This window comes from Anoplopoma fimbria, chromosome 10 (genome assembly GCF_027596085.1).
Source record: "Anoplopoma fimbria isolate UVic2021 breed Golden Eagle Sablefish chromosome 10, Afim_UVic_2022, whole genome shotgun sequence".
Lineage (NCBI taxonomy): Eukaryota > Metazoa > Chordata > Actinopteri > Perciformes > Anoplopomatidae > Anoplopoma > Anoplopoma fimbria.
Window position 1 is genome coordinate 22,587,077 of NC_072458.1, and position 27,992 is coordinate 22,615,068.

General features: G+C 41.6%; 3 protein-coding genes across 4 annotated transcripts in view; all 3 read right to left on the bottom strand.

Moving 5' to 3' along the window:
• Positions 1–603: 603 nt before the first annotated feature.
• On the bottom strand, positions 604–2,921 carry LOC129097720 (translation initiation factor IF-2-like). The gene is made up of 5 exons (XM_054606624.1): positions 2,913–2,921; positions 2,152–2,379; positions 1,937–2,121; positions 1,611–1,759; positions 604–608 (listed from the first exon to the last, which is right to left on the bottom strand). Exons 1-5 carry the CDS (start codon positions 2,919–2,921, stop codon positions 604–606), a joined length of 576 nt encoding a protein of 191 aa, XP_054462599.1.
• A 1,458-nt stretch (positions 2,922–4,379) lies between these two features.
• LOC129096929 (secretagogin-like) lies at positions 4,380–10,734 on the bottom strand. Of its 2 annotated transcripts, none has more exons than XM_054605627.1 (11): positions 10,665–10,734; positions 8,838–8,908; positions 8,291–8,383; positions 8,016–8,105; positions 7,095–7,151; positions 6,321–6,398; positions 6,184–6,239; positions 6,055–6,100; positions 5,871–5,930; positions 4,661–4,729; positions 4,380–4,505 (listed from the first exon to the last, which is right to left on the bottom strand). In XM_054605627.1, exons 1-11 carry the CDS (start codon positions 10,732–10,734, stop codon positions 4,380–4,382), a joined length of 816 nt encoding a protein of 271 aa, XP_054461602.1. The 2 variants fall into 2 exon arrangements, with proteins under 2 accessions (XP_054461602.1, XP_054461601.1); XM_054605626.1 differs by having other exon boundaries at positions 8,291–8,386.
• A 230-nt stretch (positions 10,735–10,964) lies between these two features.
• Positions 10,965–27,992, bottom strand: part of LOC129096973 (F-actin-uncapping protein LRRC16A) — a 31,015-nt gene continuing 13,987 nt past the window's right edge. Inside the window, exons 4-38 of the mRNA XM_054605649.1 lie at positions 27,564–27,614; positions 26,950–27,080; positions 26,388–26,485; positions 26,227–26,297; positions 25,691–25,764; positions 25,348–25,423; positions 25,020–25,108; positions 24,707–24,801; positions 24,182–24,268; positions 23,980–24,083; positions 23,740–23,817; positions 23,522–23,598; positions 23,178–23,282; positions 22,115–22,184; positions 21,937–22,018; positions 21,739–21,838; positions 21,595–21,649; positions 21,323–21,495; positions 20,841–20,909; positions 20,621–20,714; positions 20,388–20,486; positions 20,104–20,232; positions 19,572–19,694; positions 19,312–19,487; positions 18,441–18,528; positions 18,182–18,349; positions 17,982–18,048; positions 17,156–17,409; positions 16,691–16,803; positions 15,981–16,479; positions 15,738–15,780; positions 15,392–15,592; positions 15,074–15,211; positions 13,124–13,279; positions 10,965–12,856 (exon numbers count right to left, since the gene is read on the bottom strand). Of these exons, the coding sequence (XP_054461624.1) occupies positions 12,732–12,856; positions 13,124–13,279; positions 15,074–15,211; positions 15,392–15,592; positions 15,738–15,780; positions 15,981–16,479; positions 16,691–16,803; positions 17,156–17,409; positions 17,982–18,048; positions 18,182–18,349; positions 18,441–18,528; positions 19,312–19,487; positions 19,572–19,694; positions 20,104–20,232; positions 20,388–20,486; positions 20,621–20,714; positions 20,841–20,909; positions 21,323–21,495; positions 21,595–21,649; positions 21,739–21,838; positions 21,937–22,018; positions 22,115–22,184; positions 23,178–23,282; positions 23,522–23,598; positions 23,740–23,817; positions 23,980–24,083; positions 24,182–24,268; positions 24,707–24,801; positions 25,020–25,108; positions 25,348–25,423; positions 25,691–25,764; positions 26,227–26,297; positions 26,388–26,485; positions 26,950–27,080; positions 27,564–27,614 (4,158 nt within the window). The 3' untranslated portion in view covers positions 10,965–12,731. The remainder of the gene's footprint in view (positions 12,857–13,123; positions 13,280–15,073; positions 15,212–15,391; positions 15,593–15,737; positions 15,781–15,980; positions 16,480–16,690; positions 16,804–17,155; positions 17,410–17,981; positions 18,049–18,181; positions 18,350–18,440; positions 18,529–19,311; positions 19,488–19,571; positions 19,695–20,103; positions 20,233–20,387; positions 20,487–20,620; positions 20,715–20,840; positions 20,910–21,322; positions 21,496–21,594; positions 21,650–21,738; positions 21,839–21,936; positions 22,019–22,114; positions 22,185–23,177; positions 23,283–23,521; positions 23,599–23,739; positions 23,818–23,979; positions 24,084–24,181; positions 24,269–24,706; positions 24,802–25,019; positions 25,109–25,347; positions 25,424–25,690; positions 25,765–26,226; positions 26,298–26,387; positions 26,486–26,949; positions 27,081–27,563; positions 27,615–27,992) is intronic.

The following is a 27,992-nucleotide window of genomic DNA, read 5'->3' on the forward strand; positions in this document are numbered from 1 at the left end:
TTAACTAATCTGCAGGGAGTAGTGCATAACACTGTTCTTTCTCACTCATATTGACAGATGACACTGGACGTTTACTTAAAAACTAAAATGCTAGTGGTTCAAAACATGTTTTCTTTTACATGTTAAAGCTCATTAAAAATAGAATATTTCACATAACTATTGATGATTTTGTGAGGCATATAATAAAACCTTTGATTCTTTTCCTTTCCCTGTAGGCAGCCATTGTTTTAAGGAATCCTGTGGTGATTAAATAATGCAGTTTTTGTTGCAGAATTGTCATATCAGAGAAGAAAGACCCAGCTGACAAAGATTTTATATATATATGTTTTTATTAACAATCATTCATGTAACTGGTTTCACAATAAAGTCATGCACACACCGTTTCATAAATTACCACATAACAAATAAGCATTTCATGCATCATGAAAACAGCAACTAGCTTTTTTTGTAATCCATATTTAAATCATGGTGGAATCAAACTACATATAATGCACATTATGTTGACTTCTGCTGGGAATTTCTATACAGGAAAAATATGATAATTAAGAAGATGTACTGATCTTGAATTGGACTTTAGACACCAAACTGATACACTTCCAGAAACTAGGCTGGGAGAAGGAATGGGAAAAAGTAAAGTATGCACATTAAGATTAAAAAAAGAGAAAGAAAAGAAAGGAAGTTGGAAGAGAGTAGTGATGGAGGTTCCGGTGTAAAAAGGAAGTAGATTGGTTGCTTAGTTAAAGAAAATACCAGTGTAGTATATTACTCTTTATTAATAAAAAGGTCAGAATTCATACTAAAGATCTACCTCTACATACTAGCAAAAATGTATATTATTCAAAGTAGTAAATGACGTCAATGACAGAGAGTGCAGTTTCAAGAACTTTATTGAATTTCACAATGTTGAAATGTTGATATGTTGTACATATCCAGCAGTGGCTGCTTGGACAGGGCGGCGGGCTGGTAAACCTTTCACGGGGCGCCAGACCAGGACAGGGCGGCGGGCTGGTAAACCTTGGACGGGGCGACGGGCTGGTAAACCCTGGATGGGGCGGCACCGGCCTGGTAAACCTTGGACGGGGCGGCACCGGCCTGGTAAACCCTGGAAGGGGCAGTACCGGCCTGGTAAACCCTGGAAGGGGCAGCACCGGCCTGGTAAACCGTGGACGGGGCGGCGGGCTGGTAAACCCTGGATGGGGCGGCACCGGCCTGGTAAACCTTGGACGGGGCGGCGGGCTGGTAAACCGGCCTGGACGGGGCGGCACCGGCCTGGTAAACCCTGGATGGGGCGGCACCGGCCTGGTAAACCTTGGACGGGGCGGCGCGGGCTGGTAAACCTTGGATGGGGCGGCACCGGCCTGGTAAACCTTGGACAGGGTGGCACCGGCCTGGTAAACCCTGGATGGGGCGGCGGGCTGGTAAACTGTGGACGGGGCGGCGGCCTGGTAAACCGGCCTGGTAAACCCTGGATGGGGCGGCACCGGCCTGGTAAACCCTGGATGGGGCGGCGGGCTGGTAAACCTGTGGTAAACCCTGGGGGACGGGGCACCCGGCCTGGTAAACCCTGGATGGGGCGGCACCGGCCTGGTAAACCCTGGATGGGGCGGCACCGGCCTGGTAAACCCTGGACGGGGCGGCACCGGCCTGGTAAACCGTGGACGGGGCGGCACCGGCCTGGTAAACCCTGGATGGGGCGGCACCGGCCTGGTAAACCTTGGACGGGGCGGCACGGGCCTGGTAAACCGTGGACGGGGCGGCACGGGCCTGGTAAACCGTGGACGGGGCAACACCGGCCTGGTAAACCTTGGACGGGGCGGCGGGCTGGTAAACCCTGGACGGGGCGGCACTGGCCTGGTAAACCTTGGACGGTGCGGCGGGCTGGTAAACCTTGGATGGGGCAGCACCGGGCTGGTAAACCTTGGATGGGGCAGCACCGGGCTGGTAAACCTTGGATGGGGCAGCACCGGCCTGGTAAACCTTGGACGGGGCGGCGGGCTGGTAAACCTTGGACGGGGCAGCACCGGCCTGGTAAACCTTGGACGGGGCGGCGGGCTGGTAAACCTTGGATAGGGCGGCACCGGCCTGGTAAACCCTGGACGGGGCGGCACCGGCCTGGTAAACCTTGGATGGGGCAGCACCGGCCTGGTAAACCTTGGACGGGGCGGCGGGCTGGTAAACCCTGGACGGGGCGGCACCGGCCTGGTAAACCTTGGACGGGGCGGCGGGCTGGTAAACCTTGGACGGGGCGGCACTGGCCTGGTAAACCCTGGATGGGGCGGCACCGGCCTGGTAAACCTTGGACGGGGCGGCGGGCTGGTAAACCCTGGACGGGGCGGCGGGCTGGTCAACCCTGGACGGGGCGGCACCGCTGGTCAAACCCTGGACGGGGCGGCACCGGCCTGGTAAACCCTGGACGGGGCGGCGGGCTGGTAAACCCTGGACGGGGCGGCGGGCTGGTAAACCCTGGACGGGGCGGCGGGCTGGTAAACCCTGGACGGGGCGGCGGGCTGGTAAACCCTGGACGGGGCGGCAGATTGGATAACAATTCCACGACTTGAAGCAATACCAGACTCAAATCTTTTTCCATTCTGGGGTAACAGCAAATCCCACATGCCAGCTTTGGTCTGGAGGACACCATTTCCATCTGGGTTAGTTTGAAGAGGCTGCTGGGAGTTTTGTTGAATGTTCAATGAGCGAGGCCTGTAGCTAGACACACTTCCCTCTGGACTGTTACTATCTACTTTTCCACCTCGACTGTGACTGGAGCTTCCAGAATAATCAAAGAAAGGCTGAACGCCATAGGAGCCTCCACTTCTGTAGCTCAGTACTAGAAATAGAAAACATTTCAGAAGTTTGGATTTGTAAAGAAGTTGCTAAATTGAAACTGAAGCTTGTATAGCATGAATTCTTACCATTTGCATGCTGACAGAAAGTCAATGAGAGCAACAGCAGTCTGAAAAAAAAGGAAGATAAAAGTGAACAAAAAACATGATAGAAGAATAATACATCTGCTGAAACAAAGTAGAGTAATCGTACCTCACGCAAGATCCAAGAGACATTTTGGTTTCAAAGTTGAGGTTTAACAGCTAGAAAAGTGTGTCGCTCCTAGCAGGAACCCAACAAAATGAAGACACTAGTGCTTCAGCTTCATGACTTCTGCTCAGACAGCAGCCCCTTTTCAAGTCCTGAGTCGACCAATCACGTCTCACGCTGATGAAGTAATTGGAATCAGGTTGGGTTGTCCACTCCAACAACCTGGGCAGGTGATTGCAATTAAGCTAATTTCACACATTTCTACATTCCCGTTCCGTCGGCCAAGAACGGTTCAGTTTGTAGATCAGCTTCACTGCTAAATTCACCAGAATTACAAACTTTACCTACAAGACAAACGTCACCATACAGACAGAAGTTAAAGTACTTTTGGTTTTATTTGTTGAGGTTTCCACCTCTGAGATTTCTGCCTCAACTTAAACACAACAGAAGTTAAATCAGAACTATAAACTACAGAGAAAAAGAAGCAGTTTTTTCTGCTTTCCAGCTCTTTATCTACACACTATGAAGCTTTATTAAAACTAACTTGATGTCCGTCATGTTGAGAAAAGTGTACATTATTAAGGGATGTTGATCTACATTATATAATCATATTAGTATATTATTTTAACTAATCTGCAGGGAGAAGTGCATAACACTGTTCTTTCTAACTCATATTGACAGATGACACTGGACGTTTACTTAAAAACTAAAATGCTAGTGGTTCAAAACATGTTTTCTTTTACATGTTAAAGCTCATTAAAAATAGAATATTTCACATAACTATTGATGATTTTGTGAGGCATATAATAAAACCTTTGATTCTTTTCCTTTCCCTGTAGGCAGCCATTGTTTTAAGGAATCCTGTGGTGATTAAATAATGCAGTTTTTGTTGCAGAATTGTCATATCAGAGAAGAAAGACCCAGCTGACAAAGATTTTATATATATTTTTTTATTAACAATCATTCATGTAACTGGTTTCACAATAAAGTCATGCACACACCGTTTCATAAATTACCACATAACAAATAAGCATTTCATGCATCATGAAAACAGCAACTAGCTTTTTTTATAATCCATATTTAAATCATGGTGGAATCAAACTACATATAATGCACATTATGTTGACTTCTGCTGGGAATTTCTATACAGGAAAAATATGATAATTAAGAAGATGTACTGATCTTGAATTGGACTTTAGACACCAAACTGATACACTTCCAGAAACTAGGCTGGGAGAAGGAATGGGAAAAAGTAAAGTATGCACATTAAGATTAAAAAAGAGAAAGAAAAGAAAGGAAGTTGGAAGAGAGTAGTGATGGAGAAGTAACTTGATGTCATGTGTCTGTTAGCTGAGTCTGAGGCCGAGGCAGAGAGCCAGCTCGTTCTTCTGGATCTTTCCGTCTCCGTTGATGTCGCAGTGACCCATCAGGGCTTTCCTGAACTGGTCCAGGTCTGTGCCGGTGATGCTGGGCTGGAGGACGGGGTTTAACAGAGAGGTCAGAGGACAACTGACGGGTGAAGATCTAAAATCAATGATACTTACTGATATCTAATCAATGAAAACTTCTATCAGCTCTGTTTATAAGGTTATGAATGTAACGGCAGTGATGGATAAAACCTGTTCACCTTCACCAGCTCCATCATGTCCTTTACAAATCCATCCACCTCAGGGCCCTCCAACGCACCCGTCTTACTCTACACACACACAAACACACACACACACACACACACACACACACACACACACACACACACACACACACACACACACACACACACACACACACACACACACACACACACACATAGTGAATAACCTATAATGATAAACAAAACTATTCATAAACTTCTCTGTTTCCTGAACGAATTCAGTTAAAGAGAGACACTAAAGACCAAAACATTGTTTCATGCACTGATCAATTAAGATTTTTTTTTTTGCTATTTTGTTTCCATAAAATAAAAAACATCCAAAATAAACATTTAGGTGTTTTAATTTTGCTCTTTTGTATATTTGTGTCTGTAGATTTATCCTAAATTCACCAATAGTACCATTATATAATGCCTCATTTGCATATTAAAACATAACGTTTTTGAAAACTTGTAATACAAAAAATAATTGTCTTAATGTCAGTAATCATCTGGTGAAGTTTCATGTTGATATCTATTAGTTATTGTTTTACCCTATTCACCTGTAGAGTCTTCAACATGTATGTAATTTAACTAAACATTTCTTTAAAGGACGTTTTCTCTAAATGAGTTTTTTCTCAGACTCTGATCCAGAAATCTCCACTTCAGTAGCTCTTACATACACCAAACTTTACAGCTTCATTCCTCTCTATATTCTGAAGGTTTCTACAGAGGGGTTTGTTCAGATATCATTCATAGTCTGATTTATACAACATTTAATACTAAAAACATGGAGGAAATTGATTTGTCCATGTCTGTTGACAATATTTTCTGATTAAAGGAGTGATACAAACATATATCTAAATTTCTAAAACAATAAGTTTAAACCTGTCCAATCAAATTTTGAGATTCTGTTCTGGGAATGTATGCAAATTAGCACATATTTAACAGGATAAATCCTCATTTGCATATTGGAAAATAACATTTCAGAAACTTCGAACACCAAAAAAATGATTGTCTTAATTTTAGTATTCAACTATAAATGTGTCATGTTGATATCTAATTATTGATAAAGTAGTTATTTTAAATGTAGAATCAGCATTTAATATTAAGAAATATTCATAAAGCATTATTTTATAGGATATACGATCGCCCTGCTCTCTCTCTCTGGTCAGAAAGACAACTTACAAAAATCTAAATTCAAACTTACGACATCGTAGTGAGCAAATATCTTCTCAAAGTCTCTCTTCCTGTCCTCCTGACTGCCACCCTGACACCAAATACAGCAAGACAATAATGAAACAATGAGAATCTGGTGTTAAATATTCAGGAACTTTTTATAATTCAACTAAAAATATAATTAAGAAACTTCTGAATAAACTCTTCAAACTTACGTCCATTTTGAACTTCAGTAGGAAGTTTTCTTTCAGGGACAAGATTCTTCAGAGAACAGGAAACAAGTAAATTTCCAGATTTGAGAGATGAATGATTTTAATTAAATGTGATGTATAGATCGTCAGTACCTGGCCAGGTCATTTAAGTCCAGTCTGCCGTCCTTGTTCTTGTCAAACATCTTCATCTACAGGAGGAAACAAAAAAATCACAACAGTGTTATTCTGTCAATGAAAAGAAGAAGTCAGTAGTACTAACATCTGGTTACCATGGTGTCGGTGTACTGCTCCAGTTTGTCAGGGGTGATGGACTTCCTGTGTTGGAGGAAGAGGTCCTGCAGGAAGCCCTGGAGAGACAACAAAAAAAGACAGAACTAAAAATGCACAAGAAATGCTGGATGTTCTGCCATTTGGACTATCAGACCCTGCTGCAGTAAAATGAGAGGTTTTCTAAAGAGACTGTGGTGCTCGGATGCACTACCACTTCTGTCCACAGGGACCGCCAGAATCAACACTAAATGAAAGTTCCTCGTAGTACCTTTAAAATAAAGGCTGATGAATTAGGGACCATCTTAAATCCTCCACTTGGTGACCTCATGTTTAACATCCCGGTGCTATGAATTGTGGGTAATTTCTTTCAGGCAAAGTCTGCTGAAATAAAGACTTATGGAAAGTGTGTCTTCATACAACGGTTCATATGAAAAAGTAAAAGTTACTCCTCTATTTTCTTGAGTTCTCCTTTGAAAATCCAGCAACACAGTCAAATTACAGCTTATTACATGCATAAGGGCTTTTCAAAATAAACTTCCATCTTCACAGAAAACAACTTAGTTAAGTTTAGCCAACAAAATCGCTGAGTGAGGTTTAGGAAAGGATCGTAGTTTGGGTGAAAATAACCACTGAACTGACATGTTGTGTTTTAAAGTCCTGTCTATAAATCAATAGTCACAAACACAAGATCCACCGTGATCTAATGGACCTGAGGACCAGAGAGAAACGTCTTCCTGTCCACAGGACTAAAGTCTGCTAAACTCATCAGTTACCTTGAGCTCAATCGCTGAGATGTAGCCGCTGCTGTCCGCGTCATAGTTTCTCCAGATCTACACAGTAAAGACACGCATCACTAGAAATGCAATAAATGGAACTAACAGATTGAGTCTAGCCACAGCAATGTTCATTACAACCTTCAATATTTAAATCATGAATACACTGACAGTTTTCTACTTTCCTGTTCTCTGAAAAGTGTGGTGTTTGTCCTGAAGGTGGTGCTCATTATCCAAACAGGAAAAATACTCAACCAAGTCAAAAATGTTGATCATTTGGATGATATTTGAAGTAATTGTTCTCTGGCGATGAAAATTCACAGCAAAATTTTGTGGAAATCAAACCAGTTTTTGGAGGTTGATCAACCAACACATCATCCATCTGGTATTATGGTTCAATTAAGGGAATATTTCATCAGTATTCTTGAAGAATATATATTTTTTTCTCTCTAGCCTCCACACTGAACAAAGAATATAAAAAAAGAGGGAGAAAAGTCTCTGGAAAAAGAAGCGTGAGACTGTTTTTGGAAAGGTATTTAAACTAGTATTAGCATGTGTTTGTGAAGTAGTGAGGACCGACTGGATAAATGAGACCTTGATTATTCTGCAAGAGTAGCGGGATCGTTTGTGATGTTTTGATGTAGTTTTTTTCATCCTTTTACTTTAATAAATCAACACTTTTTTTCAATTTTATTGATTCTTTGTTCATGCAACATTTTATTCAAGAATTCAAGGTAACACGGGATGAGTAACTGATACACAAATGGTCATTTCTTGGGGGTGAAATATTCCTTTAAGGGTTTAATAAAAGATAAGTAAGTGACAGATCTGTAAAGTTAATAAGGCATAATGTCTTCTATTGCTTTACATTAAAATCTCGCTTTGATTTTAAGCTCCGGCACGTTGACCTTTGACCCTCACCCTCATGAACTCCACGCTGTTGTCCAGAGGCGTCTCTCTGCGAAACAGAAGCAGGAAGTTCTCCTCCTCTGGCAGCATCAAGATGGCCAGCTGGAAAACACAAACAAACAAACATTGGAACTGAAGGCTTCTTCATCACATCATACATCAATTTCAAATCACATCCATTATCTTGTACTAAATGCACTAAGATTTATCTCCAGAAATAACTACGATTGCAGACTGAACATATCTATAAATACTGTATATTTAGACTCTAAAAGGTGTATTTGTACCTCTTGTATCTGCAGACGTTGGTCAGCTGCCGTGTCGTAAGCAGACATGAATCTTTCTCTCAGTCTTCTGATTTTGTCCTCTGTTATCTCCTCCTTCTGAGAACAACATTGAATTTATGGTGATTTTCAGTCTCTCCGGCAGAATTTCATTTTAAAAACTGAATGATAAATAAATATATATCAGTGTAGTGACTAACTTCTACGGTGCACACAATAAAAAATTATATTTTTTAAAGCCACAAAGTGAATATTTTTGACATTTTCTGACTTTGGTGCCCCCTGGTGGTTATTATTAAATGAAACACTGGCAGAGAGCAACGTACTTTGATAAAGATCTGACAATGAGACGTTTAAAGCCACACACCGTTTGATTTTCTGCAAACAGAAACTAGTTCAATGAGAATAAGTTTCACAAAAAAATATGAAACTGAAAAGTCGAAGGTGTTTATTTTATTTTCCGCTGAAGAAGCTGCAATTAATCGTTCTATCAACAAGTAGGTAAAAAGCAGATTGACTCGGAACTCAGCCTCAGATTTGATCTCTTTACCTTCTTCCCAAATTTTTCCAGCATGTGTTGGAAGAAGGCGTCCAGCTCCTTCCCTTCGATGTAACCGTTATCTAAAAACACAACCAGGCGTCAAATCAATTGCAAACTCACAAGAATATAAAGAAGTTGTACTGAAATTACTAAGATTGAGTGTTCAGTAAAATGGTTTGGGTTTGGATTCAAAGACGTTTATTAAGATGCAAAAGGTAAGTGTATATGTATTTATAAATACTATAAATACATATTTCACTTTAGCTGGATGGTTGAGTTTTTAACTGATTATCTCTGATACTGTTAAGAATATATATTCAAACATTCATTGTTAATGTATTCATGTCAATGTGGTCTTTTGTGATTGGGTGCTTCGTTCCAAACAGCTTAATCATCCAAACACAAAATCGAACAAGGACAAACTTCCCTAAACGGACGTGAAAAGGAGCAGTGTGAAGGATTTAGTGAAATCTAGTGGTGAGTTTGCAGAATACAACCAATTGAATACCCCTCTGCTCACGATATCTCCCTTTTACAAACGTGTAGAAAACTACGATGGCCTTCAGGTAACTTTAAAATCACGTACTGTGTATCAACCATTTTTTTTGTCGACTGCTGTTCTGAAGCCTTGAGTTTGGTGTTTTGGCCGTTGCCATTTTGGTTTTCTGCAACCAGTGAACGAAAGTTACCATTTTTGGACTGTGGAGGACTAACGTAGTGACACCGGATTCGGCTCTGGTAGAGGCAGCAACCTGTCAATCAGTGTGTAGCCCCGCCCTAAAGCATCCCCTGCTTTATGGTCTGTTTGACTCTAAATGGAGCATCATTTACTAAATGAACATCATGCTGTATTGAAGAAGACTTGAAACTAGAGATTGAGACCATAAACTCATGTTTACAATGTTTACTGAGGGAATAAATCAAGAGAGAAGTAGAGTCATTTTCTCATAGACTTCTATACAACCAGAGGAGTCGCCCCCTGGTGGACAGGAGAGAGAATGCAGCTTTAAGACACTTCAGGTGCAAACGTGAAAGTCTCTCTTTTAGAGTCAGTGTCTGGTTTGTCCGTTCTGGTGGAGAACCCACTCCCTCTATAGATGTAAACGGCCTTTTATAAGATAACAAAAACATGATTTTTATTTTCGGGTGATTATACACTAATAAAAACATATTTATGAATATTATATTCCATTTCTGTTAATAGATCCCTCTCAATCCTGCACACTGCTCCTTTAAAACCCCTGATTGTCTCTGCCACTAACTCAAGGGTTTTATTAATCAAAATAAAAAAAAATTAAAAAAAATGACCGCCTTAATTAGGAATTTACAATCTAAACTCTGCAGTTCTTTAACTTTGGAGAAATGAATCCTTCATTGATGACATGTTAATTCTATTGTAAAGCATCTGGATGTTTACTGCAGATGCTACTGATAATGTTGTGACACGTCTGAGCCGTGATGTTCTGTATAAACCTGCATTTAAACAGCTGTCTTCTGATAATCCTGATAATTTACCACAATTATTACAGCGTCAGTTAAATGTCTGAATGAATGTGTTGTTATTTTCATACACAGTTATATAGTATAGTAGTATTATATAGTTATAGTATATATATTTTAGTTTTTTACTTATTTAATATTCTTTACTGTGTAATTACTTATTTATAATACTTGTTTTTTACTATGTCTCTTGTTTGCACTATCCTCTCTGCTGCTGTAATTTCCCCCTGCTGCGGGACTAATAAAGGATTATCTTATCTTATATATTTGTGACGTTTATAGGCACAATAAATCTCATTATTTACTCAGTTTATGTGCTGAACAAACTCTTCTTACCGTTTACGTCGAAATGTTGCCAGATCTGTAAGAAACCTGCAGCGTCCAGGCTGTCGAAGGTGTTGTCCATGGTGCTGAAGACCAGTCCAGAGGTCGAGCTGGTGACAACGAAATACTGAAGGAAAGGCTTCTTCTTCCAGAGAGAGACGAGCTGTGAAAAAAAAATCTTATGATTCCACCCCCAGGCGTCTCCTGAATTCAGCCAAATGAGACTAAAGAGGGATTCAACAGCTTGTTTATGAAGGAGGGAGAAAGGGGAGGAGGGAGGAAGGGAGGAGAAACAGACAGAGAGAGAGTCTGGACAGTAAAACAGCATTTATTGGTAAAAAAACAAACAAATACAGAAATATCTGACAGCTTGATGTCACATTTTTGTAAGTTTTCTGGCATATTAACAATAAAACATTATTTAACTGAATCCTTAAAAAAAAAAAAAAGTAGATAATGACAAAAATATTTCCTCCTAAAATAAAAACCACCACCGCGTCTCTTAAATGTGAATCCGTTCAGATTCAACAGGACGCTTCTCTGATAATAAATCTGATTTTTTATTTTTTGCTCATAATACAATATAAACCCCAGAGTTTGTGCATTTAACTCTGATATAAACCCCATTTCTTTTATTAACAGAACCGTAAACACATGGGAATGTTAGTACATATTTACATCGATACATCAGTAAGTGCAGCAGTACATAATTAACAGAAATCAGTATGGAATAAAGCTGTGTTATGGTGAGGATACAGCAGCAGAGTTTACAGCTTTTTCCTCTTTAGGAAATGTAAAGGCACTTATTTGGATTTATTAGGATTATTATTATTTGGATGTTGACAAACATATTTCCATGTGAGAAACTGTAAATCACGGTAACTCTAACGTGACATGAACGCATCATTAAATCTGACACTTTTAAAATGTGTAAGTTTAAAAAAATATCTGTAGAACCGAAACAATACTTTGTTATTGAACTCTTGATTTTGGAAATAGTTTGACAATATCATTTCTTTTTTTTTTTCAGAGCTTTCAACCACATCTCACAATCTTCATTGACAGATGGAGTTTGGTCAGTTTTTGTCGCTTCACCACCACATAACTGTGGTTGTTTTGGATACATTTGCTGTATACGAGGTCGTATAAGGGCTGATGAAGACCATGAGAAGCAGTTGAAAGCTCAGAGGCAACTAGACAACAAAAATAAACCCAGCAAAGCCCTGATTAGCCACAACTACATTGTACGTGATATTTAATAACATTAAACTTATGGCTTATAATAATATATGCATTTAAAGAAAATATACAACCACGGTAACATTTCCCATCATCTCTGTTTCCTTGGAATGGAATATGTTTTTTTACTCGTCAGGTTAACATCATTACAATTGTTGTATTAAAGAAAATGGGTGTTCTATTGAAATTAAAAGACAGTTTTGAGAAAACAAAAACCTGAATTTGAGCTTTTGGGATTTAAAAAATAAAGTAAAAATGTAACTTTGGCTCAGAGTGTAAACTATCTTTGGTTTTTTGACACTTTCTTGTTGCTCATCTGTTCCAGCTGCTTCTAATTTTGGCATTTTCTCATTTCTGGACATTTGTTTTAATGATATAAAAACACTTCTCTCCAGAGGACCTGCTGGTAGAATCACCTGCAGAACATAAATACAGTAAAAAACAAACTGCTTCAGTCTGGACCGACTCCGACAGTCAGACTGGTTCTCCTCAGTGCTTTGGACTCACTCACCTTTACCTTTTTTTTTTTTTTTTTCATATCTAAGCAGCTACAGATTGTCTCTGCACCAGATAAAAGCCATCTGCTCTGCTCTTTATGGTCCTATTAGAGCTGTTAACACGGACGGTAATGGAACTGTTTTCGTATCCATTTAGCCGGACAGCTGGGACTGATCCGAGATCAGGAAACTCTGCTGATAACAGCATGACATGTGCTGAATACTCCGCTTGCATGTGCCTCTCCAGGGATTGTAAAAAATGTCATGATTCACTGTTTTTGACCTCTTTGGTGTAGAGAGGACAGCTAAGCAGGATTCAGTGAGTGTCAACATCTTGTTGGTGTCAGACTGGGGGGGCGTCGTCGGGCTCGTCCTCTGATTTGTTGTCAGACTTGAGATCAGCGGACGGAGAAGGAATCTCTTCCTCAGCTGGACTGAGATCTGGGTCCGTCAGAGATGGAGGCCTCACTGAAGAGAGAGAGAGAGAGAGAGAGAATATAGATGAGGAAAGAGGATGAGGGGAAACAGGCGGACTACAACGGTGGAAAGATGTTTTCTTGTCTGGGAAATAAACTAATTCAATATTACAAATTGTTTATTTCATTCTTGATTCAGTGTGTAAGTGCAGTCAGTAAACAGAGCAGATGTTCTGAAATGTGATTCTTGCTACTTTTAAAAACAGCGCAGAGATGGAAACAGGATTTATCAGATGGACAGGATGCTGGTTAGACGGACCGTTGGCGGGGAGGGACTTGGCTCGCTCTGGTCCGTCCTCGCTCGCAGCAGGAGGACCGGCTGAGCCCTTCAGAGACGACCACTGTCGGCCACCGGCGCCGGATTCAACCGCTGGGTCGGGCGGCTCGAACGCATCGCCATCAACGGGAAACTCACCTGCAGGGAAGAAAATCAATGAAATCAATAAAAATAAAGATGATTTACATCCTTAAGAGCTACGTCACCAAACACCAACACTTTCATCCCCTAGTCGCAGAGAGAGTGCAGAGACAGAGGGGTCGTTCAGATGAATATGTTCGTCTACTCGGTCCGACTCATTCATCCTTTATCTGAATGTTATGTGCCGGTTAGAATCTATGACCCCGACCATGGCTCTGAAATATGAATAGCCTTACTGTGCCGTGTTTTGATAAATCCCATGACAAAGCAGCAGATCAATTTGTATTTTTTTACTTTTTCTTCTGTCAGTTTTGACATGTATCTATAATATTCTCTAAACTATATGAGTCGTTAATGATGAATAATAACAAGTAGTTTGGATTAACCGAGACTGAGAGTAAGTTATAAAACGTCATATATGTATTAGAAAGAATACGATAGATATATAGCAAAATGGATGCTGAAAAGAGACGTTTAAACCGATTCAGTTTTAAAGATTTACATAATAAAAGAAGGAAAGGTTCCTTCTCTTTTAGACTGATGGAAAACAGAAAAGGAGAATACATTCAGCTAGCCAGCGAGGTACGCTCTCATGCACTCGTTGCTTTTCATGCTCTGAACATCAAGTTTAGCTCCTTATAAGGACTGACGAAATCACCAACTTCATAGAGAATGGTGTGGAACTAAACTCTTGATCTGATTTGGATTACATGCATACATAGAAAAATGTAGGTATAAATTCTAAGCCAGAATTCATGCTCTCTGTAAGAGTTTGTTTTGTTGAAGATATGCACAAGCAACTGCAGTGACTTAGTGAAGGACATTCTTAATAACCTACAAATGAAACTGAAATAACTTTGTCAGTTTGTTAGAGTAAAGTGTGTAATAAACACTCTACATGTGTGTAAATGACCTTTTTCTTCTCATCACTTTGACTTTAAAAACACATATTTTTCCACGAAAATTGCAAAGGGAAAACTCGCCACTCTGATTACATAGAAGAAACGCTGTTTTAGGGAAAAATACTTCCTGTAACTGATAATTACACAAGTCGAGAGTTACACTACAAAAACACACACACACACACACACACACACACACACACACACACACACACACACACACACACACACACACACACACACACACTGACACTTGGACATGTCAAGTACAGGCTAGGACCTTTTGCTTCAGATGAACTGTGTGTGGAGGCGTCACATGTGGCCTGGAAAGCTTTAATTAAACAAGATGTCACCTGATACATTAAGTGTTATATTTCCAGCTTTGCGAATGAGTCATACAACCTTCATCATGAAGAAAGAAAGAAAGAACGCATAAGAGGGAAATATCACAGCAACCAAGGCTGCAGATGCATTCTTCCTTTCTCTTTTCAGCCTCTGGTGTTTTGGCTTATTGACTTTTATGCAAATATAAAACGACTCTGGCTTATTATATGTAGTATTTACGATCTTTCTTCTTAAATTTGTGACACACATCAAATATTATGACAAGAGAGACAGTTTCTTATTCTTGGTTCCTTGATAAGGGCACTAAATGTAAATCCCTGCAGCCAAAATAAACAGGATCAGGTCTGAATTTGAAGCTTACAGGGATTGGTTAAAACCTTAAAGTTAATTTATTAGAAGTCTGGCAAACTCTCCGCTAACATTTGAGTACTTTTAATGATTTTTTAACCAAGTCATAAACTTCTGTTCCACATCAAATATCAACGATGTCAAACTCCTTCAAATATTGCTGCTACTGATGCCTCGTTTATGAGGAGATACCAACCGTCCAGTGGAGACAGGGGTCCTGCAGAGTTGCTGCTAGTGCTCTCTCTCTCCTGCTCTGACGCCGCCCTCTTCTGGCGAGGAGCAGGAAGTGGTCCTTTGGCAGAGGAGCTGCCTGCTGGAGCCTCAGCAGAGTCATCTGAGGAACAGAGATCAACCAAACAATGAATTGATTCAGGACAAATACACATATATATAGAAAGTAAACTCCTATTGTGGTTGTAAAGATATTTTGAAACAGCTGTTCATGTCTGTGTGATGCCCTACAGTTGATACCAAATGTCTGAGAGCCACTCAATTTCTCACAATCATTGTTTACCTAAGATGTAGCTGCTGCTCGGCCTGGGGCTGGTCGGACTGGTAGGACTGAGGGGCCCAGAAGTCCGGGACCCAAGAGGGGGTTTGGTGGCCTGGGGTGGGGGCGGTCTGGGGGTGACGCTGGGCGGTTTTGATCTGGGAGTCGGCTCTGGTTTGGACTCTTCAGTGTCTGCTGGGACAACGGGATGGTCGTCTGACTTGGCTATAGGAAAATGACAAGAGACGGTTTAGGAGTCATGAAGGGTTGTGACATTTAAATTACACATTGTCAAGATATAAATATATATAACTGCAACATTTGACCTTTCTAAGTATAACAACGGGTCAACAGGTAACAAGAAATTCACCTTTATCGTTGTCGACCTTGTCCAGTAAAGATGACGACTCAGCCTGGAAACAGAAAGAAGTGAGCTTTAGGTCAAGTTTCAAGTTATTTGAGATATTGTTAGATATCAAGCTCCCTCCAATAATAAAATATCAGACAAGTAAAACATGTATTACTTGAAGATATAAAATAGTGCATAAGTTAAGATATAGGGATACAATTTCACACAAAATAAAATAATAACAAATGTATGAGCTCCACCCACCTTCTTTACAGCCATTCTCTCCTGTCTGGCCTTCATCTCAGCCAGCAGGTCCATGCCCATCACAGGGACCCCAATGTGGCGGGGAATGTGGGGGTTCTCCTTCTTCTCCAGGTTCTCCTTTATCTCCACAGTTTTCTCCTCCTTTGCAAGCTCAGCAGGTTCAGCGGTGGTCGGAGAGCTCTCCATTTCAGAATCCGTGTGGTCCGAGGATGGAGCCCTGTGGAGTTCCTGATGGGGCTCCGCCACAGTGCCAGGGTTTCTCCCGGGAGCAATAGGGGATGCTGGTGTCGTTTCCTCAGTCACCGTGGTGATAGAGGGAGAGGGTGAAGCAGAGGTGGAGGAGGAAGGAATGGGTGGAGTGATGGCGGCGCCTCCGTGGCTCTTCTCTGAGCGGGATGTCCGGGACTTGATGAGGTTGAAAAAACCGCTCTTTCTGGTTTCACGCTTCTTATCTGCTGCTTCCTGCGTGCTGGAAGACGGACCTCTCACAGTGGGAAGTCTAGAGAAGATAAAAAACAATAGTTATATGCAAAAAAATATACTTTTATTCAGCCTAACAAACCAACAAAATCTCACAAGGCATCCGGTTACTTTTCTATGCAGATGACACACAACTTTTTTGTGAGATTATACATTTTGTCTTTAACACAAATGTTTTTATGTTGTCGTGTGCACTTCAAAATAGTTTCAGTTTGAAGCTTAACTCTCACTTGAAGCTGAGTTTAATGACTTTCTTGTAGAAGAAGTCATCCAGGCCTTCGTCCAGCTTTCCCATGATGCTGTTCTGCTCTGCCTCTTGTGACGAGCTGCCGGAGGCCTTCCGCTGAACAGAGGCAGAGACAAAGAGATGTGATTCAGTGAAGTTTTATTATTCAGCCAGTAATCTTATCAGGGAGTTAACGACCACAACAGCCAATTGAGCTGCACCGTCTTTATCATTGGAAGTTTTGTCTTTTATTGATTCTAGACTCTTCAAATTAGATGAATTACCCATCAATACCAAAGTCAAGATTATTGATATTGAAACAAACATTTGTTGAACAACAAACAAATATATTAAACAATAATTAAATTAATATTAGCTATGTCATGACTTTTAATGTAAGCATACAAATAGTTTTTTTTCAGATTTGCATCACTTATGATGTGGGTATTGGTCCCTGAGGGAAACCTACAGCTGGTCGGCTTGGTTTTGTCCTCTTCTTTGGTTTCGGTCGGAGTTTGGTGTGATGCTCCAGCATCTTATGCTCCACAGGCGGCATCTCGCCCAAACAGACAGTCTTTGTATCCAGTGGAGTAGGGGGAGGGGGGAGGTCTCCATAGTTGCCTGACATGCTGTCCAATTGTTGTGCAGGAGGATGAGGAAGAGGAGGGTCCTCAACGTGGATAGGAACCTCCTCCAGAGCCTTGTCCAGGTCAAACTCCATCTCTGTGGGTTATCAGTTCATAATGTTTAGCACAGCCTGTTTATGGAATCAAGACACACCAGAACGAATCTTAGTTCTTACTAGTCTGGAATCCAGGAAATAATGTAAAACAAGATTTCTAAAGACAAACATTTCAAAGTCATAGGTGTTCTAATTGGTGGCTGAATGTCAAGAAGGCGGGTCTTATCTAATATGAGCCTTTCAGAGAAATACACCAGGAAGAACAGACCTGTGCTGCAGAATGACGGTCTCAATCACTTTCTTGAGACAGTGAAGCTCTCTCATTTTATTTCTGTCTGATATCACATGTCATATAAATCAACTGAAACAAACACTGAGCAGTGAGCAGTCAGTTCGAGCGAGGCGGTGTGCTGGAGACATCTCACACTCACCAGGGATTCATGTAAGGCCTGCATTGTGTCTTTGGCGTTGGCAACCAATGGCACAGTGTATGTTTCGGCCTGTAAGTTGCTTGGCTTTGTTAACGAAAACCCCCTGGACGTTATAACAATTCATTTCTCTTGTACTCCCTGTACCGAGACAATCTGAGTTCATGTCATTTTTTGTCACTCACCAAACGCCACAGAGACGGGTCGCAGCATCCTCACCAGAATACTCTTCCTCTTGGATTTAGGAGTCATCTAAAGAGCAAAAACATTATGATTGTTGAATAATGATGATGATGTCAATGTAGACTATTTCCTAACCCATTTTAGACAGGCTGATATGCAGTGACTGGTGTAAGAGAGCTTGTGTTGTTTTGTGTTTTCTTACAATGCAGCTGTCCAAATCCTGCAGCCCGTGTTTCTGGTCCCGGCCCTGGCTTTGTTTCTGTTCCTGGTTGTGTTTCTCCGGCTGCAGAACCATCTCATCCAGAACCTCCATCTCCAACGGGGGCTCGTGATGCAGCAGAGGATGACTCTTCCTGATCACATGGTCGCCCTGGAGACACATGGAGGACGCAGGGGGGGATGAATGGATAGAAAAACAAGACAAACAGACAGGAAGACAGACAGGTGAAGAGGACACTCACCAGAGTATGTTGTGTTCTGGACAGAGACTCCAGGATCTCATCCACGATGCGATCGGACAGAAACGACGCCATGCTCAGCTTCACTTCACTGTTTCACACAGAAAAAAAAAACACAGAACAGAAAAAAAAAATCACATTCAGTTTTCAAAACCTCCATCTGACCAAAATGACATGTTACACAACTGTCGCAACAATGGACCTGGTGGCTGTGTGAGTCTTGTTCACTCTTTGTAAAGGAAGACCCACTGACTAAACAAAATTGATTTGCAACTACAACTAAGACAGAAACTGTAAATGGTGTCAGCGTTTAACGGATGATACAGAGCTGTTGCATATTTACTCACACATGGTTTGCAAGTGTGGTGCTTGTTTGATTGGTAAGTAAGTAAAGATTTAATTATGTAGTGCCTTTCAAAACAAAGTTACAATCTGCTTCAAAATAAAAGCATTCAATATAAACAAGTAACACAAGGCCAAAAAAATTGACAGAAATAACATAAACAAATACCGTTTGGATCAGTTATTAAAAGTGAAACATGGAAAAATAACTGGGCCAAGACCAGGTCTGTATAATGGGACCCAGTGTTACTATGAAAAAAAGTATGGTTAGGAGATAACCGTCTTCTATCTGTGACTCCTGTAATGTCACAGTAATCAGCACACATAGATGTCACAGAAAAAAAAAAGTTTGTTATGGAAGCACATGACAGATGTCTGGTGAAAAAAATGCATTAACCTCCTTGAAATCAGCTGCAGAATACTGGACTTGTTCTCCTGGAAATACCTTCTTTTCTGATAGGAGCAAGACCTTACAACTCAATAACCAAAGACCCGTTAAAGCTCAAGCTAAAATAACCATGTAAACACAGACCTGATCTTGTTGATGATGTCGACCCCGGACTGCTCCAGCATTGTGGTGGTGATGAAGCTGCGAGGGACCGTCATCTTCCCGGCTCCGGCCTTCAGCAGCTCCTGGCGAAGGCTGCTCTTCTTCATCACGTGAGGACACAGACCCTCAGCTGCGTCCACCATGGACACCAGCATTGTCTGGGGAGGAGTTAGAACAGTTTAAACTCCACATGGCACTATAGTTTGAGTGAGAGTGTTACTGTGTCATCAGCAGCTCAGTACCTGCAGCTGTTCGTCCATCACCCGGCCAACCTCTCCAGCCATCGACTCCAGTTTGTCCTGAATGGCTCCAACACACTCTCCACTGGATCCTCCATTCTTCAGGTAGTGCAGGTTGGGGAGCAGCTGGGGGGATGAGTGAGGTGCAAGGATTATAGAAGAGAGGAAGATAGAGAGAAAGAAGGAGACAGCAAGAGTGTTCTTTATCTCAGGTATTTTCATTTTTAACGTTTTACCAGTAGAGGCTCTGTTTCATAACAGATTAAAAGTTTCTCACTGTACATTTAATGAGCATGCTTATTGCTCTAAATTCAAAAAAGTGAAATTGTTGTCACTACAGGTTAAATAGGACCTTGTTATTAGTGTTGAAATTGATTAATTCAGCAGTCAGGCACAACAGCATCACTGATAAAACAGTCTGCACATTGAGTCAAGCAAGAACATTTTTTATACATGTATCTTGTCCAAAGGCGTGTTTTTAGTGTCTCAAGACAGACTGACTTATCGTCTTTGTTCTGCACTCATGTCTTCTTACTTTCTTGGAGTTCCTGGCGTCTTTCATGAGGTTCTCAGCCACCTTCACGTCCTCCTGGACCGCGCTGGTCTCTGTGAACCTCAGAGAGTTCAGGTGGTCTTGCACCTTCACGCACATCATGTCCATCATCTGCGTAACAGAGAGGTTAGAGGTCAGATGATGGACAGTAACATGTTGAATCAAAGGGATCTAAGGTGTGTGTGTGTGTGTGTGTGTGTGTGTGTGTGTGTGTGTGTGTGTGTGTGCGTGTGTGTGTCTGTGTGTGTGTGTGTGTGTGTGCGTGCCTGTTGTGTGGTGGTGGTGACGATTCCCTGCTGCAGCCTGTACGCCTGCTCCTGGAGGTATTTACGTGTCTCGTGGTTCCTCAGCAGGTATTGCTCCATCTGAGTCACAACAACACAACACCAACAAACTCAAATTTAACTCTCTTTCATGTGATATCAGATAAGATTTATAGAGTCATAACACAATGCAGTGGAGGCTATAGGATACTCGATAGAAAGAACAGGGCAACGACCTTCAGTAAGGCCTCCTCCGTCTTCTCTGGGCTCGCCTTCAGGGCCTGAGCCGCATCCATGATGGGAATAGGCATGAAACGAATGGTGTGGTTCCTGATGGGGAGAGAAAATAGTACTTTTATTAGCATGACTAACTCCTTAATACTAGAACTAAGTCAGGACGGGGCGTATAGCATGCAAAGACAGTCATGTGACATTGACAGACGGCTTAATACTTACTTCTCCAAAGCAGCAGCGACGTCCTGTAGACCCTGAGGGCTGATGTTGTTTCTGTCCCACACGATTGTCCTGCAGACACAAACCAAGAAAATTGAGAAGAAAAAACCACACATATTTGGATTAAAAAATATTTTTTGAGTGCTTCTTTGTCACATGATCTGAAAGAACTTAAAAACATTTTTTTTTTGCAGAGAGATTTGCTTTACTCTAAATGGAGCATCATTTACTAAATGAACATCATGCTGTATTGAAGAAGACTTGAAACTAGAGATTGAGACCATAAACTCATGTTTACAATGTTTACTGAGGGAATAAATCAAGAGAGAAGTAGAGTCATTTTCTCATAGACTTCTATACAACCAGAGGAGTCGCCCCCTGGTGGACAGGAGAGAGAATGCAGCTTTAAGACACTTCTGTTTGGAAAATGTAAAAGCTCCTAAACATAACTTTTGTTTGGAAGACAATCCTGTTTTGTTGCTCACCTGAGTTTGGTGTTGATCTGCAGAGCTTTGGCCAGCATCTTGGCCCCCATGTCTCCCATGGAGTTTCCACTGATGTCCAGTTTGGTCAGAGAGGTGTTGCTGCCCAGGGCGTTGAGGACGATGGACAGGTCGGTCTTCAGCTTGGAATCAGCCAGGGACAGCGAGGTCAGCGGCTGCAGGGGAAACCATTTTTACAGGCAGGTTGTTTATCCAAATTGTCTTATGAAAGCTTTAGAATTGAATCAAGGCTTAAATGATGACGTTCCACTCACCGAGTCCTCCTCTTGAAGCATGTGAACCAGGTTGTCCAGAACCTGATACACATTTCTGGGGAAAGAAGTGACAAACCAATGCAGTGAGTGATTCAATGAGTGTTATGTTTTAGGAAGTGCTGGAATACTTTGTGTGTGACTCACTTGGACTTGATGTTGTTGAAGTTCTTGCCCAGTGAAAGGTGTCTGATGGAGCGGTTCTTGGCCAGCCAGACCAGCAGGGTGATCAGATCCATGTCCAGACCTGAGGGGAAAGAGCAGCACAGAAACATGAACCTGCCGTATCCAAAACACAATACAGCGGCCATCGTAAATGCTCCAAATCTAAAAAATGTTCCTCACTGTTGTCAGAAATGTCCAGACTGGAGATGTTGGGAATCTCAGCCACACAACCCTCCAGGATCTGGGAGCCTCCTGAACGCAGCTGAGAGCAAAAGAGAGTCAGATCTCAACGATAAACGTCAGTGTTCATGCACATTCACTACGTGCTGAATTTAATCAGTGCTGATGTCATGTTTACCTCGCAGCAGCTGAGATCCAGAGACACGTCACTGAGGTTAGGGTTGCAGCCGAGGCCCAACAACAACGCTCTGCAGAGAGAAAAGACAGTGACTCATCCGACGGTCGGTTTAACAACAGCTTACAGAGAGCAGTGACTTCGCTTTAAGGGGAACTTTGATGTCTTTCCACTTGGACTCTATTTTGCTCTGATTTTGTAGTTGGTCCATAGTTGAGGGAGAACGCAGCAGAGGGCAGCTGCTAAACGGGCTGTAGTGTCATCGCTGTGGGAAACTTCTCAAGTGTTATTTTAGTAGGTGACATGCTCAGATTGATATTATCGAAGTCTGACAACATTATGGAAAGAACCCTTCAGAGGATTTAAACTTTTCTTTTTACCTTTTGCTTTCTGTTTATCATTGTATCACGTGAATCGTGATTGAGAGAGGGAGAGAGGAGTGCCGGTGTTGGATTACTGAAATCCAAGATTTTTATGCCATGGCTGAATATTTAGATGATTTTGATAATATGGATGTAAAGTGAGATTCCCAACAACAGACAGACAGCATCAAGCAAAAGGTAAAGAAAATGAAAGAAAAACATGGTTAATAATGTTGTCAGACAATTATAACAACAATCTGAGCTGAAGATTGTCCCCATTAGTCAGTTTGACACATAAAAACAAGGGAAAATAGGGTTCAGGTTGAATGATATCGAGGTTATCCTTTCTGCTTGATATTTTTGAAACACTGAAGGTTTGAAAAAAGGTGCCTATGTTGCCCAGACTGTGGCTGCATTGATATCATTTCTCTTGACTTTGCTAGTGAATAAAGTCATTGTTTTCATGTCTTTCAATGGATTTCTGCCAGCATGACTGCTGACAAAATTGCAACTTAATAAAGAAGCCTTCTGTCTCAGTGAAAGCCATAAATATGAAGTTATTAATGGGAGAATGCAGCAACTGACAGAGTAACTGTACATATTCCCTCATAGATAGAAGCCAGAATGAGGGAAATTATTTTTCCATTTTGTTCTACAGTGAGTGAACAGCTTTGTGTCTTCAGGTTTCAGCAGTGTTTTCTTACTTCAGAGCCTCCAGAGGCAGCCTGGTCCCCGACAGGCTGACCGAGCTCAGAGCCAGAGCGCTGCTGAAGAACTGCTTAAAGGACGGAGAGATTTCTTTACACTTCCTGTGTGGATGTGAGGAGAGACGTGTTAAAATCCACAATAAAAAGAGACTACTGAACTTCTCAAACTGCTAAATGTACATTTAAACTATATTTAATCGTAGCATTTGTTGAACGCTGGGAGAAATATTTGGCCAACGCAGTCTAAAGTCTTAGAGAATGTAGTCAGCAATACATCTGATTTATTAGATATGTTCATGAGTTGTCTGTTGATAGAAAGATGGATGAGTTTGATATCTGACCTGTGAGAGAAGACTGACTTTGACATGTTGAGGACGGAGAGATGCTTCAAAGATCCTCTGAGCAGAGACGCACACACCTAAAAAAGACAAAGTTGAACATTAGCAAAACTTAAACCAGGCTAAACTTAACCTTCATTCATCAGAAGAAGAAGAATCAATGAAGAAGAATGAAGAAGTGTGTTTAAATGTTTGTTCGTGTATATATGAGCTGCTTTTACCTGCTCCAGAGAGCAGTCGCTGTTGGACAGGTCCAAGGTCTCCAGGCAGTTTGGATTACTCAGAAAGCTGTGCAGGTTCTGTGCAGAAAAAAAAACCACATCTTCAGAAACACTCAGATTTCGAAACTCTTCCAGAACTTTAATTCTCTCCAATGTTTTCTGAAAAGCTAAAATAAACTGTGGGCTTTACGGTTTGTCTTGAAGTTGGATGTGACAGAAGGAGGGGAGTGGGCTGTGTACCTGCAGGTCGTCGCCTCTGAGGGAGTTTCCCGACAGGTCGAGGTGTGTGAGAGCAGAGGCGACCGTCGGGTTGGCGCCGAGAGCCTGACAGAGGATGTTCACACCTGCAAAACCCCCCCCAAAACATACTGTAGTCTCCTGAAACAATAATTCAGGACAATAATGAAGTATAACTATATCTGTGTTTTATCTGTGTGTTCACCTTTAGGATATATGGAGGTCCTGGAGAGGTTCAGGTGCTTTAGGCCCATGGGTAGTTTGGCGAGTTGAGCACTCAGAGCAGAAATACCTGAAGAAAGTACCACACACACACTCATTGAAGTTACGAGACTTTATAGAGGTGAAGGGTTCAGACATGGCCACCAGGGGGCGCATGACATCATCTATGAGCCCTCTGTGAGAGTTAACAGTAACAGCGGTTACAAAAGTGTAACCCTAGTTCTATAAACACAGAGGGAGCCAGCTACCGGGCTATGTGGGTAATACTCTCCTCCAATCAAGAGCTTGCATTCGCCCTGTGCATAAGCATAGCCGGCCAATCAGGACGTGCCTACCCGACATATATACGGCAGAACACCCGCTGCTAAACTATTCTACGGCCTCTTAAGCGAGCGTCAGGGCCCCCCTTAATAGAGGGCTAAACTCTGTGCTTATAGAACTAGGGTTATAATATCGTAACCTCTGTTCTAAGTACATGATGTGTGTGTGTGTTGGTACACGTGTTAACCTTTGTCCTCCAGGGAGTTGTTGCTCAGGTTGAGTGTGTGCAGCGTGGAGGCCGGGTTGTACGACAGAGCGCTGGCTAGTTTCTGAGCAAAATCACTGAAGAAGAGAAAGAAGAAAACCACACGATGACGTGATCACGTTGAGGGATGTCATCATACTTTATCAGGCACAATCAATAAGATAACAAACAAACCTTTGATATGCTGAATGGACTTTGTGTCCTTCTCACAAACTGTTTATTTACTTTTACTTGAGTGCCAGGAATCAGATCAAGACAAGAATAATAAAAATGCTCTGATGTGTTGACCTCTGACCTTCTAAGTCCAGTGTTGTCCAGCACCAGCTCCTCCAGCCGGCCGGACCGAGCCAACACTCTTAAGATCTGCTCACAAATATCAGTGGACTGAAGGGCAGAAACACACACCACACACACACACACACACACACACACACACACACACACACACACACACACACACACACACACACACACACACACACACACACACACACACACACAGGCCTTTAGTTTCATTTGATCTCAGGGAGAATAGTTCATGTCGGTTCTGTCCTTATCAAATGGTTTCTACTGTCACATTGTGTTTTTTTAAAAAGGAGCACAGTTGTTGGTATCAGCGTTACCAGTTTGTAGTCTTTGATGGAGAGTTTGGTGAACCACTGGTTGTACTCCAGAGCTGCGATGATCGCCACCAGATCCCTGCAGGGGAGAAAAAAAGACAAAACAGACCAAAATATAAACCCAACAGATGTAGCTGTCATGGAGTGATAATAAGAATTAACTTCAATTAGTTTGATGTTTTCAAAAACGTGATAAGACAAAAAAACACAACACTGATTTTCAAATGTTTTGGTAAAAAACAAAACACTGAAGGGTTAAATTCTTTCTCATCAGCTCATCTTGAACTAGGTCAAAGTCACGAACAATTTACATGATGAACTCCAGGCGCCCGATCGGTGGACATACCTGTTCTCCAGGTGAATGAAGTCCTGCAGGTTGAGCTCTCTGGTGTCCTGAGTGAGATAGATGGTGTCCACGTCCTGGAGGAGGTGAAGATGACAACAAGGGAGATTAGAGGGAGTAGATTTATGATGGTGTGTTCAGGGACTTTGGAAATTACTGAACTCAACAGCAGCAGAAAATAAATATAAGAAAAACGATGGAAACACAAATGGATGTAAAAGGAGATAAGGTTTAACTTGGCAGAAACAAAATCCGTCACAGAAGAAGAAGCAGGAGAAGAAAAGATGAGAAATGAAAATAAACACAAAAAGAAAACAAATTAGTTGAAGAGGTAGAAAAAAGAGAGGAATAAAGGACAAAATAAAGAGAATATATCACATGAGGACAAATAAGTAGCAGTAGCAGAAAAAAAGGAGACGTATAAGAACCACTTAAAGTTTATAAATACAGCAGCCAAACAATCTTACAAGTGAAAAAAAAACAGGAAACAGAACAAAGAGTAAGAAGACAAAGAAAAAATAGAATTTTAATTCACCGACCCATTGGACCTCCTCTCTGTACGGCAGACCCAGGTAGTCGCACACACACCAGTACTGATGAGAAAACCCGCCTGCAAAGAGTCAACAGGACAACTTCCAGCTCTTAAACACACTTTAAACATTCCACTGGATACGTTTCTAACATTTTGAGGCTGATTTACCACACGGTCCCAGATCTGCAGAGCCCTGTTCGTCCCAGATGGCCTGAAGAGACGCCGTCCTCTCTGGAGGCTTCAGACTCAACTTCTTCATCACCTTCCTTCCTTACAGAGAGATGAAGAAGACGAGGGGTGAGGATTAAAAAAAAGACAAACATTTACTTCTGAATAATCTAAATTTCAGGAGAGAAGAGAAGCAGGTTAGTAGGAAACTCCATTATTTAGTGTTTCAATAGGAACTAAGAATTTTCTTTTACCCAGACCCACTTCCATGATTGATCTATATCTAGATTATTCTCCTGATCAATAAATTAGTCTTAAAAATGTCAGAAAATTGTGAAAGCTGTTTGTTTTGTCTGACCAACAGTCGTAACATATTCTGTTTACGATGAATATAACACAAATAAAGCAGCAAAAGCTATATATATTGGAGGAACTGGAGCTAATCAATATTTTATATATATTTTTTGCTAGTTTTTAAAGAGTGTAAACACTTTGAATGTTTCCTGTCCTGCTTCCTGCTTCCTGTCTCCTGTCTCCTGTCTCCTTCCTCCGTGGTACCTACACAGGTGATCTTGCGGGGCAGATGCGCTGCAGACAGCTGCCGATGTGAGCGATCACCTCGTCCACTTCCTCCGCCGAGCCGAGTCGGAGGCTCCATGGACCGCGCTCGTACTCCAACACCAGCTGCAGGGGAGAAAGACACACACACACACACACACACACACACACACACACACACACACACACACACACACACACACACACACACACACACACACACACACACACACACACACAAACACAACAACTCAAAATGATGATGAGGTGATCAAAGCGCCCTGGCTATCTTATGATTTGATCTTCATGAAAAAAACAATTATCCTTTTTGATTCGACCTGTTTTTGAAAGAATTCAGCCAATAAATCTTTCCTGAAAGATTATCAGAGTAGAAAGAAATCAGTGATGTTGATATCTGTGTGTGTTTGTGTAACTTTTAAGCTGTGGTTTCAGGTGTGTTTGCTGTCACATATGTAATGCACATGAAGTGTTGCATTGGTTTGTGTGTGTGTGTGTGTGTGTGTGTGTGTGTGTGTGTGTGTGTGTGTGTGTGTGTGTGTGTGTGTGTGTGTGTGTGTGTGTGTGTGTGTGTGTGTGTGTGTGTGTGTGTGTGTGGGGCTTGTTGCTGCTGATTCCCTGGATATCCAGATAGCTGAAGGAGTGTTCGACCTACAATAACAAAGGAGGAGACACATTATGAAATGTATCAGTACATATATCAAGTTAATGTCATATTTCAACAGCATCCAACAGGAAAACACACAAACAGAACGTTTTTTGCTTGAATAAAATCCCAAATGGAAAGTTATGTGTCCCAAAAGGAGAACTTGCCCACCACAATGTGAACACTTCTCATGAAAAAACTAAAATCTAAACAGGATAATTTGGGTCTTCCTGAGAACTGGAGGTTTTTTCCCAGGAAACTTTTATCGGACACAGACTGTGTGTGTTTGTCAAATCTTTCATTAGCTGGACAAAGAGAGATTAAAGGTGATAACACACACAGTCTTTAATGTATCTGCTTTTAATGTAGCTTGTGTTCCTTTA